Raw genomic sequence first — 13,006 nt, 5'->3', positions numbered from 1 at the left:
GGAAGCAAGAGGAAGAGAAAGGAGTGGATTAACAGCATATCATAAACCAAGGAGGTGATTAAGGTTCTGTAGCAACTTCTTACAGTATTCAGTCTTATAAAGGCCAAACCTTTAAGAATTATATATATGAAATATTAAGACATATGAATATTTCCTTCTGCACCCTTTCTCAATCCAGACTATTTGGAAATATCTACAATGTCCCCATAACTAATATAACAAGGCTTTAAACCTCTCCAATTAAAGTGCAAGCTCTATGGTGCAGGGTTTCAGTGTGGGGACTGGCAGAGACATGGAAAAAAAGAAACCTTTGTTACAGGAGCCCCAGGGCTGATAGTATCACCAGACAGGAACAAAAAGTATTAATATACCGTACAAGCTTTAAGTTGTTTCTAGAATAATTCTCTGGGGGACACACATAGAGACAGAGAACAGTGCCACTTCATACCGCTAGCATGATATTTCTCAATATCTCCACAGGCCAATCAAGCATTTTCCTGATAGTTTCTATCAAATGCTAATCAATTATATCCTCACCAGGCATGTCTTTTTTTTTTTAACCACAAAGCCATTACAGGCTATTATAACTCATAACTGGCTGCCAGTAGCAGCATATGCAATGATAACAGCTTGTTGGCTGTGTATAAAGTTAGGCAGGGCAGCTAAAGGAGCACTATATTTGGCATCAGTTAAAAATGCATTAATTCTTCAAAGTAATATACTAAACACTTGTCTCTTCATTGGAGTAACGGAAATATCTGCACTGTTCTAACCCCATTCCGGCCAAAAGAGCCAACAATTCATTGCAGAGCAACTGTTCTATAACATGCAAAGGAATGCGTTGCAAGTGCATGTCCTGTCCCTGAACCTGAGAGCAGAGCTAAAGCGACAGCTCCGTGGGCTGAACTCTCCCCGGATCAGTCTTGTGCCTTCTGTCCTGTCCCAAACCTGTAGCCGGGAGCAAAGGATACTGTTTGATGCAGTCCACCAGGGGCCCGTTACAGCAATCGTTAATGATGCACTGAAATAAAATACAAAAAGGAGGAGACTTTCAGCACTAGTCGCCTTGCAGGGCTGGTAAGAATGTGTATGCTGTACGTATTTACTTATGTAGAGAGGAAATACACGTACACAGACATGTATTTTGTGTAGCAACATCAATGTTGCTAACAGATTGTTACTGCACTGATGCGCGTGTGTGGGCTATTACCACTGCAAATTATAGTACAGTATGTAGTATGGCATGAGAAAGGTTGCCAGGTTACATTAACCCCTTCAGTACCAGGCAACAAATGCAGCATCAGGAATTTGCAAACCCAGATGACATAGCCCTCTATGCCACATGAAATATACGAGCACTTTTTGTTATTAGCGCCATAAAAGATAGAAATTTAAAACATGGAACATTCCCCAAGCAAGTTATCCATTGGCATTTTGGATGCGCTGTAACTTCAATGATAATTTATGGCAACAGTAAATTAAATGACATAAAGGCTCTTACCCCCAAGCATACACATGCAGGCTTTACCTGGTGGACTTGGTTGGCTAGAACAGGGTCTGGGATTAGTGATGGGTCACGCAGCATGCCGTTCAAAACAGGCTTTGTGGCTGAAAGAGAGTCGGAATATGATGCAATTAATTATTACTGGGATACACCCTTTTCTGACTTATGACTAGTGATGGAACGGGTCCTAAAAACCACCGGGTACCTGGGGGAAAAAGAAAAATGACCCAGCCTGGTGGTCGGGTAGAGTTCAAGGACCTGCAGCTGGCGACAGAGGGAGAGGAGGACGGCACCCTGCAAAAGTCAGCCTCTGGCGGTGGAGTGGACAACGGCATCCTGCAGCGAAGGTCAGCAGCCAGTGGCGGTGGAAGAGAGGACCATATGAGCGGAGCAGGAGTGGCACAGGAGGACAGCCAGGGAGGAGCGCGCACCAGCAATCTGACCCGGAAGTGTTCTGACTTTCAGTGTCTGCCGCTGCTACAGCGCAGCTCCTCCCATGCGGCTGCTCCTGCTCATATGGTCCTCTGCTCCCACCGCTACCGGCTGCTGACTTTCACTGCAGGATGCCGTCGTCCTCCTCTCCCACCACTGCTGGCTGCTGACCTTCGCTGCAGTATGTGGTCCTCCTTCTCTCCCGGCGGCAGGTCCTTCTCTTCTGCTGCTCTGCTGATGAGTCGACGCAACTAAAATCCTTATTCACTCTCTTATCTTGCCCCGCCTTGATTACTGCAACCTTTTCTTAGCTGGCATTCCCCTCGTCCGCCTATCTCAACTCCAATCCATCCTAAATGTTGCTGCCAGACTCCTCTACCTCACTCACCGCACCACTTCTGCTGCGCCACTATGCAAATACCTACACTGGCTTCCCATATCCTGTATGATTCAATAGAACACACTAGCACTGACTTACAAATCTCTCAACAAAGATACCCCCACCCAACCCCCCATACATCTCTGCCCCAAATATACCACCAAAATGCCTCCTTCCATTCTGCCCATGACATCCGCCTTTCCTCCCACCTTATTACCTCCTCTCACTGTCGCCTACAAGACTTCTCCCAGCTGACCCCCTCCCTCTGGAAATCCCTACCACGCACCATCAGACTCTCCCCAGCTTTCAGACATTTAAAAACTCCCTGTTAAAAATGCCTATCTGGCATCCCCTTAACGTCCACCACTTCCTCCCTCCAAACCTATTGGGACCTGCTATATCTAACACCACCAAACCTTAAATGGGACCAGTTCTAAGGCTGGACCATACTCCACCCCATATTGAGCAGCCACTTTACCTCATTTCAACATTGCCCCTTATCTCCTCTAGATTGGAAGCTCTCAGGAGCGGGGCCCTCATTACATTCTGTATCTGTTTGTCATTCAGTGTCTGTAATTTATATCACTATGTACCCCCACCGTACCACGATGCGGAATATGTTGGCGCTTTACAAATAAACTATAATAATAGGTTTACCATTCTTTGAACAGATGTAAAAGGTAAGTATCACACATGGGTCAAAGAAGGGGATTACAAAACTAGTGATAAGAATAACAATTATAGGTGCATCTGTACATAGTGCTGTATCATAAACTGTGCAAATTAAAAAGACCCCAACGTCCATCAAATCTCACACCTGCTCTCCCAACTCGCTTCGGCCTCTTACACCAGGGGTGCTCAACTCCAGTCCTCAAGCCCCCTCAACAGGTCAGGTTTTCAGGATACCCCTGCTTCAGCACAGGTGGCTCAATCAAAGGCTCAGTCTTCAACTGAGCCTCTGATTGAGCCACCTGTGCTAAAGCTGGGATGTTCTGAAAACCTGACCTGTTTGGGGGGGCTTGAGGACTGGAGTTGAGCGCCCCTGTCTTTACACAATACACAGTGTTTAAACTGTGAAGTCACTGGAGTTCAAAGGTTCTGTGTGACGTTTGTACCGTACCTAGATCAGGTCTATTATGTGTAGCAATTAGAATAACAAACAGCATTGGGCATATGGTTAATCTGCCACCTAACATTTGGTTTGCATGTTGATAAACAGGCATTCAAAACATGCCAGGCTGGGCAAACTCTACTGGAATAAGTCTGGCCAAAATGACTTAGCGAGAATATACATAGCCCAACACACAGCTTTACCACAAGTCCACAACTCAGCATCCCTGATTTAACTGACACGGGTCTCCACCTTTTCTTTAAAGGGTTAGGGTATTGGTTGACCTTGTGTTGTAGGAACAGTGAGACTGGGAGCAAGTCAAAACAAGACACTGATGTCTGGGATAGAGGAAACTTCCTGCTTTGATGCACACTGGGCTGATCTAATTACTCTGTTCCCTCCTGGAAATTTGTACGGGGAGTATTAAGGTCATTTGTACGGGGAGTATTAAGGTCATCTCCCAGGGGGTGGATAGTCCATCGCTCCACCCCTGGCAAACATACAGAGGTTAAAAAGGTACACGCAAAGGGGTTTTCTTACATCACATGGGGATGAAACAGTGGCCGAGGAAATGTTACTGAAGATATTTTAGTACCATTGTGACTTTTAAGGACATATACACGTGTGTAAGGTACAGTATGTATTGGCAGAAAATGAAATTACTTACTTTGCAAAAATAAATAATAATACACGTTTCTCTAAGAAGATTGTACAAGAATCTCCAATACGCCAGAGTCCAAAAAAAAAATCCCATTTATTGTGGGTTTTGGGGTGAGTGGTGGGGTACCACGGCGAGGAATGTTGGGAAGGGTCGCACTAACACACCGTGCTGGTGGGAGGGTCCTTCCTCGCAGTTTTTGGGGGTTGCAGGGGATTAGTTTAGGTGGGAGCCAGCCACAGTAATTTCTGGCAGACACAATAATGCTATTGGAGTTTCTGTTTTGTAAGCCGAATCGTGTTTAGAAGTTACAGGAACAGGATTCCATCACAAGTGTAACATTCCAACATCAACAATCACAAAGCATTGCGAGTGGAGGCTGAAGGAGGAGTGGCTCAGCAATAACCATCAATGCCCTTGAAACCTGGTTTGATTCCCAGTGTCAGCTCCTTGTGACCTTGGGCAAGTCCCTGTAACTCCCTGCACCTCAAGCGCTAAAGATAGAATTTACAATCTACGGAGCAGTGACTAATTGTGCCTGCAAAATGATCGGTACAACCCTGTGTACGCTGGCAGACCCATATAATATAACAAATACTGTACTATTATATTGTGATAGTACATATCATCATTTGTGCAGGAGCACAAACCAATCTGGATTAGATTTTATATTTTTTTTACAATATGTGAAGGACAAGCAATGCTTATTGACAAATCATACAGGATAAGACTGCTCAGAGGCAAAAGCAAACTAACGGGCATCTGCAAACAAACAAAGAAGAGGAAACGCTGTAAGTGCAAATAAATAGAGCAGGCGGCTCACACAAACTCAGCGTCACCTTTTCTAATCGGTCAGGAACCGTTTATATGCAGAAAGTGTTTTATACTGAGATAATGAGCACCGAAACCCCTATCTCCGGCCAGACTAAAATATCTTCTGAGGAAGGAAAGATACCGATTAAGACTCATCACATAATGCATGTAACACCTTCCTCGTGGGACCAACGAGCTTTCCGTAAATAAGATGTACATATATCCTGCATGTTTTCAGAGGACATCTTTAAAGACCAGTGTCAGTGCACGGGTTATTTTGGAAGTGTAATTAAACCTACCAAAACTACGTTTTAATCATGAAACAAGTCCCTGCTTTCTCTAGTGATTACTTCAAAACAGACATTTACCTTTAGTGCAGCCAATGTAAACTGGGCTGAGAAAAACACAGGAACAATTTGCCCTGCCTAAACAGCTTGCACTCTAATTGTTTCTATGTATAGTGGGTTGCAGAAGCATTCACCCCCTATCAATAATGTCACAAATTGTTGGATTACAAATAATGTATACACATTTTTTTTTTTTAGTCAAAGCTGTACTGGTTAAAACTGAACTCTGTTTTATGAGGAGGAGGTTACAATTCAGAAGAGGAAAAAAACAATAATGAAATGTACTGGTTGCATAAGTATTCAGCCCCTTAAGTCAGTAGTTGGTAGAAGCCGCTCTTGCAGCAATTACTGCTATGAGTGTTTTTGGATCGGCCTCTGCTAGCTTTGCACAGTAGGATGGTGAATTTTGTGCCCATTTTTCACTGGAAAATTAATCGCTTTCGGATAAATTTGTTGGGGATCGTCGATGGTCGGCAATCTTCAAGTCTCGTCATAGATGTTCAACTGCATTCAAGTCAGGACTTTGACTGGGTCACTCAAGAACATTAATTATCGTCTTGTTCAACCACTCTAGTGTAGGGGGTGAATACTTCTGCAAACGTGTGTGTATATATATATGCATGCGCAGACATGGCAGCCCCCTTCTTTGTGCCGCCCGAGAAGCGGTGCCTTGCTGTATATATGTATATATTATATATGTTGAGATTTTCACGTTATAAGACACTACAAGACAAAATCAATTTCATATTGGGTGACTTTTCCCTTTACAATGTTATTAAGATGTCCCTGCTCTTAAATTCAGGCACTTTATCACTGCAAAATAAAATGAAATCTTAAAAATATACTGCCTTTTAGTGCCAGCAGAGTGTACTTTGGGCTCATTTTAACACAGTGGTTGCTTTCCTACTGATGAAGTCCCAACTGCTAGAATCCCCTGGGAGGAATATCTCAAACAGGTGTCAATATCACAGAAGCACCACGTGGCTCATCCAAGTCTGCTCACTTCCCTGCTTGCCAGAGATGTCAGGGAATACCCACGTGGCATAGTCTAGACTGTCCATGGACCATGTAGACCATCCTAGTGCCCACTTCCCGGTTTGCCAGAGACATGTCACGGAAGGACCACGTGGCCCATCCTAGTCTGAACACTTCCCTGCTTGCTAGAGAGATGTCACGGAAGGACCACGTGGCCCATCCTAGTGTGCCCACTTGCTTGCTAGAGAGATGTCACAGAAGAACCACGTGGCCCATCATAGTGTGCCCACTGCCCTGCTTGACCCAGAATGGACTATTTGCTTATTATTTCCTTCTTGCCAAATCCGTGGCACTTTTGTGCACCCACAACCTTTAAGTGTAAAAGGATAATTCTCACATCTGCCCCATCCAATTTTCTCAGTAAAAAGCATACTTTTCTTATTTATATAATTATTATTACCTTAAAAAGTATTTAAACCCGGCGTCTTTCATGGTGTATATGCCTGCTGCTCGCACTGTTGCGGAGATTGTCCCTGCGGAGATATGATCTTCGCAGTCACATCACTGCCCATATTGTGAAGGATAGATATTCACAGCAGCACACTGATGCACAGGAGGCGTTAGCCCGCCTTCACACCAGCACACTGATGCACAGGAGGCATTAGTCCCCCTTCACACCAGCACACTGATGCACAGGAGGCGTTAGCCTGCCTTCACACCAGCACACTGATGCACAGGAGGCGTTAGCCCCCCTTCACACCAGCACACTGATGCACAGGAGGCGTTAGTCCCCCTTCACACCAGCACACTGATGCACAGGAGGCGTTACCCCCTTCACACCAGCACACTGATGCACAGGAGGCGTTAGCCCCCCTTCACACCAGCACACTGATGCACAGGAGGCGTTAGTCTGCCTTCACACCAGCACACTGATGCACAGGAGGCGTTAGTCTGCCTTCACACCAGCACACTGATGCACAGGAGGCGTTAGTCTGCCTTCACACCAGCACACTGATGCACAGGAGGCGTTAGTCCGCCTTCACACAAGCACACTGATGCACAGGAGGCGTTAGTCTGCCTTCACACCAGCACACTGATGCACAGGAGGCGTTAGTCTGCCTTCACACAAGCACACAGATGCACAGGAGGTGTTAGTCTGCCTTCACACCAGCACACTGATGCACAGGAGGCGTTAGTCTGCCTTCACACCAGCACACTGATGCACAGGAGGCGTTAGTCTGCCTTCACACCAGCACACTGATGCACAGGAGGCGTTAGTCCGCCTTCACACAAGCACACTGATGCACAGGAGGCGTTAGTCTGCCTTCACACCAGCACACTGATGCACAGGAGGCGTTAGTCTGCCTTCACACAAGCACACAGATGCACAGGAGGTGTTAGTCCACCTTCACACCAGCACACTGATGCACAGGAGGCGTTAGTCTGCCTTCACACCAGCACACTGATGCACAGGAGGCGTTAGTCCCCCTTCACACCAGCACACTGATGCACAGGAGGCGTTAGTCCCCCTTCACACCAGCACACTGATGCACAGGAGGCGTTAGTCTGCCTTCACACCAGCACACTGATGCACAGGAGGCGTTAGTCCCCCTTCACACCAGCACACTGATGTGAAGGCGGACTATTGCCTCCTGTGCACTGGTTTGTTGAATACAGGCCAGCCTTCATGTATGTATGTATTGTATGTCTTTATTTATATAGCGCCATAAATGTACATAGCGCTTCACAGTAGTAATACATGTTGTAATCATATAAATAACATATATATAACAGGTCATGGGAATAAGTGCTTCAGACATAAAAGTAACATTAAGGAAGAGGAGTCCCTGCTCCGAGGAGCTTACAATCTAATTGGTAGGTAGGGGAACATATAGAGACAGTAGGAGGGAATTCTAGTAAGTGCGTCTGCAGGGGGCCAAGCTTTATGTATCACGTGTCCAGGATAATCCACAGTGCTATTCATATGCTTCTTTAAGCAAATGTGTTTAAGGTGGGTCTCGGAAGCCAGGAGAGGGATTGTAGGAGGGGAGACGCGGAGACAGATTTAGGAAAGAGTAGAGGGATTCTGGCAGCAGCGTTTAGGATAGATTGTAGGGGAGACAGGTGAAAGGAAGGAAGGCCGGACAGCAGGAGGTTGCAGTAATCAAGACGGGAGAGAATGAGGGCCTGAGTCAGAGTGTTAGCAGTCAAGTAACAGAGGAAAGTGCGTATCTTTGTTATATTGCGGAGGAAAAAGCGACATAGTTTAGAAACGTTTTGAATGTGAGAGGAGAATGAGAGAGAGGAATCGAGTGTGACCCCTAGGCAGCGTGCTTGGGCTACTGGGTGAATGATCGTATTTCCAACAGTAATGTGGAAGGAGGTAGTTGGGCCAGGTTTGGGAGGAAGTATAAGGAGCTCTGTTTTTGACATGTTAAGTTTAAGTCGGCGGATGGCCATCCAGGATGATATTCCAGAGAGGCATTCAGAAACTTTGGTTTGTACAGCAGGTGTAAGGTCAGGGGTTGAAAGGAAAAATGTGTGTGTCGTCAGCATAGAGGTGATATTTAAACCCAAAATATGTTATTAGGTCACCTAGAGAGAGTATGTAAAGAGGAAAGAGAAGGGGTCCCAGGACAGAGCCCTGGGGTACCCCCACAGAGAGATCAATAGAGGAGGAGGAGGTGTTAGCAAAAGAGACACTGAAAGTACGATGGGAGAGGTAAGAGGAGATCCAGGATAGAGCTTTATTCCGAATACCAAGAGTATGGAGCATGTGAAGGAGGGTGGCCATGGTGTCAAATGCTGCAGAGAGGTCGAGTAATATGAGCAGAGTGTAATGACCTCTGTCTTTGGCAGCATGGAGGTCGTCAGTTATTTTAGTGAGGGCTGTTTCAGTAGAGTGAGCAGTGCGGAAGCCAGATTGTAGAGGGTCTAGGAGAGCATAGGTGTTGAGAAAGTGTAGCAATCGAGAGAATACAAGACGTTCAAGGAGTTTGGAGGCAAAAGGCAGGAGGGAGACAGGTCGATAGTTAGGAGTACAGGTAGGGTCAAGCTTGCTGTTTTTGAGTAATGGTATAACGGTTGCATGCTTGAAGGAGGATGGAAAGGTACCAGAGTAGAGGGAAGAGTTAAAAATCTGTGTGAGCATAGGGATTATAGAAGGAGCAAGAAGTTTTAGGAGATGGGAGGGAATGGGAGCAAGAGGGCAAGTGGTAGAGGGAGAAGAGGAGATCAGCAGTGACACATCCTCCTCCGAGATAGCAGAAAGAGTCAAGAAAGGCATGAGGAGAGTTGGGAAGCGGTGTGGGATGGGAGGAGTGTAACGCTCGGCCTGCCCACAAGCCATACGAGACCCCGGGACTGAGGTGGAAGGCGTGATACCACACACCTGACAGTAAACGGGGGCACAGTCGGAGTGTGGAAGCAGTGTAGATGGTCCGGGTAACAATAATAGAAAGGGTACCGTAATTGCCAACTCCAGCGGTGGTTGGTCAAGTCCGTAAGCCAATGGTCGTGGAATGGAGAGAGCAGCGTAGTAGAGTGTCCGTAAACCTGAGTCGTGGGGTGGAGAGAGCAGCGTAGTAGATTGTCCGTATGCCGTGTCCAGGGGAATAGAAGTCTGCGAGGTTGAGAGTCCAATGCCACTTCCAAGGGTACCAGAAAGCAGCGTAAACGAAGTCCAAAGCCAAAGGTCAATATCCAGGGAGGTCAGCAGAAATCCAGGGACAGGAACAGGGACTGAAAGACAAGAGAGGCCAGGCAACAGCAGACAGCACCAAGGTACTGAAGCTATGCAGAGCAAAGAGGAAATGGTGAGGGGAGACTAAATAGGGGGCTGGGACCAATCAGAGCAAGGGGAGGGACGGAGGAGCGGCCAGAGGGAGGACCTGATAGGGGAAAGGTGCCTGGGTAACTGGGGCTTGTCAGAGCAGGGGGAGGAGCAGAGGAGCAGCCCGGGGAAGAGCCTAATAGGATAGAAGGCCCTGGGGGGCGGGCCAGACGGAGCGGGGGCAAGGAAGTGCGTAATGTGCGTACCGCTTCAGCGGAGGCGGATTCAGGTGCCCGGCGCCAGTAAATTGAGGCCTGGGTCCGCGCACGCCCGTAGGGGTGACCCGCGTGACCCGGAAGTGTGGGAGCAGCCGTGGAGAGTGTCGCAAGGAGCGAGGCACGCCGCCGGGGAACCTGGACGGCATGCAGAAAAGGTAAAGAGGCACTGGAAGCAGGTAAACCCGCAGAGCGGATCCTTACAGTACACGCCCCCCCCCCCTCGAGGGTCGGACCACAGACGAACCATCCAAGGTCTGATGGGAAATTTTTGGTGGAATCGTTTGAGTAGAGATGGGGCGTGAAGATCCGTATGCGAGACCCAAGAACGATCCTGAGGTCTGTATCCCTTCCAGTGAACCAAAAATTGGAGCTTGCCCCTGGAGATGCGAGAGTCAATGATGGACTGGATTTCGAACTCCTGTTGTCCTGGTACAATGGGGGGAGGAGGGCGAAGGGAAGGATGAGCGAATCGTTTGCCTTGGATAAACGGTTTCAACAGGGAGACATGGAAGACGGGTGAAATTTTCATAGAGGGAGGGAAGCGAAGCTGATAGGCCACAGGATTAATTTGTCTCAGAATAGAGAAAGGACCCAGAAACCTGGGAGACAGTTTAGGGGTTGGGGGCTTCAGTTTGATATTTTTAGAAGACAGACCTTATCTCCAGGTACGAACTTATTGGCCTCCCGACGGAGCCTATCTGCTGTCTCTTCTGTCTTAGTACGGACTCCTGTAACACTGTTTGAATCTTCCTCCATGACCCCTGTAGGGAGGATACCCTATCATCTGCTGCAGGAACTCCGGGCCTGGGAGACTGCATGGGAAGACGGGTAGGATGAAATCCGTAGTTTACAAAAAAACGGTGATTCTTGAGTGGACTCGTTCCTTAGAGAGTTAATCGCAAATTCTGCCCAAGGAAGTAAGTCTGTCCAATTATCCTGAGAATCGGAAGTAAAACAACGCAAATACTGTTCAAGGGACTGGTTCATGCGTTCAATTTGCCCATTCGTTTGGGGGTGGTAGCCTGAGGAAAAAAGAAGGGTAATGCCCAACCTCTGGGAAAATGCACGCCAGAATTTAGAAACAAATTGAGTACCCCGATCCGAGACAATGGACCACGGGACGCCATGAATACGGAAAATCTCTTTTACAAAGATATCCGCCAAAGTACTAGAATTGGGTAGACCCTTGAGGGGAACAAAATGAGCTTGCTTGGAGAATCTGTCAACAATTACAAGAATAGTAGTCATACCATTAAACGGGGGAAGATCCACGATGAAGTCCATAGCAATGTGACTCCAAGGACAGTCTGGGACCGGGAGAGGTTGTAGAAGACCAGAAGGCTTTTGACGGCAGATTATTTTGTGCGCAGACTGGGCAAGAGGCGGTGAATGCTCTAATGTCCTTTATCATATTGGGCCACCAGAAGGTTCGCCGAATCAGATCCGTAGTCTTCTTAACCCCGGGGTGGCCGGCAGATCTGGAGGAATTACCCCATTCAAGGATTTTGAGATGAAAGCATGGAGCTGCATAAAGACGACCATCGGGTACCTCTAGCCCTTCGGGAACCTGTGTTTGAGACTCCAAAATCTTATCCAGTATGTCAAAAGAAGTGGCAAAGATAAACAATTGGGGGGACAGAATACTCTCCGGGACCTCCTGTGACCTCTTCTCAGTAATAATCAGACGGGACAACGCATCCGCTTTGATATTCTTTGTCCCAGGAATATAAGAGATGATAAAGTTAAACCTTGAGAAGAACAACGCCCAACGAGCTTGAGGGGGCCCAAGACGACGAGCACCTTCAATGTAAGAAAGATTTTTGTGGTCTGTCAGGATCAAAATGGGTTCCCTTGGTACCCTCCAGAAGATGTCTCCATTCTTGTAATGCCATCTTTATGGCCAACAACTCCCTATTCCCCACGTCGTAATTTCTTTCTGCTGAAGATTTTTTTTTAGAAAAAAACCCACAGGGGTGTAGTTATCTTTGGGGGTGATTCTTTGAGAAAGGACTGCACCGGCTCCCACGTCGGAGGTGTCCACTTCCAAGGTAAAGGGGAGGGTGGGGACGGGATGTCGCAGAATGGGGGCCGAGACAAAGGCTTTTTTTTTAGGGACTCAAAAGCCCGGCTGGCCTCCAAAGGCCAAGAGGAAGGATCGGCCCCTTTCTTGGTAAGGGCCGTAATGGGTGCTACCAAGGTAGAAAAACCAGCAATACATTTCCTATAATAATTTGCGAAGCCGAGGAAACGCTGAATCGCCTTTAAAGAGTTAGGTTGTGGCCATTCAAGTACAGAATTGAGCTTCTCCGGATCTATGGTGAATCCTTGATCCGAGACGATGTATCCCAGGAAGGTAGTTGAGGATTGGTGGAAGACACACTTCTCCATCTTGGCGAAGATCTTATTGGCCCGTAAACGAGAGAGCACAATCTTGGTATGGAGAATGTGTTCCTCGAGGGTCTTGGAAAAAATAAGGATATCATCCAAGTAGATAATTACAAAAGAATTCAATGAATCACAAAAAACCCCATTCATAAAGTCTTGGAAGACTGCAGGAGCATTGCACAACCCAAACGGCATCACCAGGTACTCATAGTGACCGCTCCGCGTGTTAAACGCGGTCTTCCACTCGTCACCACTACGGATGCGAATCAGGTTATAAGCCCCCTGTAGATCAAGTTTAGAGAAAATCGTCACGCCTTGTAGCCTATCAAAGAGCTCCGGGATAAGAGGCAAA

At 47.1% G+C, this 13,006-nt stretch overlaps 1 protein-coding gene across 15 annotated transcripts in view; it reads right to left on the bottom strand.

Moving 5' to 3' along the window:
* Positions 1-13,006, bottom strand: part of CDIN1 (CDAN1 interacting nuclease 1) — a 152,531-nt gene that overhangs the window by 84,565 nt on the left and 54,960 nt on the right. For all 15 annotated transcript variants that reach the window (XR_012803748.1, XM_075613212.1, XM_075613213.1 and 12 more), the window contains 2 exons: positions 1,529-1,608; positions 972-1,021 (listed from right to left, as the gene is read on the bottom strand). Coding sequence is in view for 14 of the 15 variants with exons in the window: in XM_075613212.1 (XP_075469327.1) it covers positions 972-1,021; positions 1,529-1,608 (130 nt within the window). In the remaining variant the exon portion in view is untranslated. The remainder of the gene's footprint in view (positions 1-971; positions 1,022-1,528; positions 1,609-13,006) is intronic.

This window comes from Ascaphus truei, chromosome 9, assembly GCF_040206685.1.
Source record: "Ascaphus truei isolate aAscTru1 chromosome 9, aAscTru1.hap1, whole genome shotgun sequence".
Lineage (NCBI taxonomy): Eukaryota > Metazoa > Chordata > Amphibia > Anura > Ascaphidae > Ascaphus > Ascaphus truei.
The sequence above is the reverse complement of the archived record's forward strand: the minus strand, read 5'-3'. Positions and strand labels throughout refer to the sequence as shown.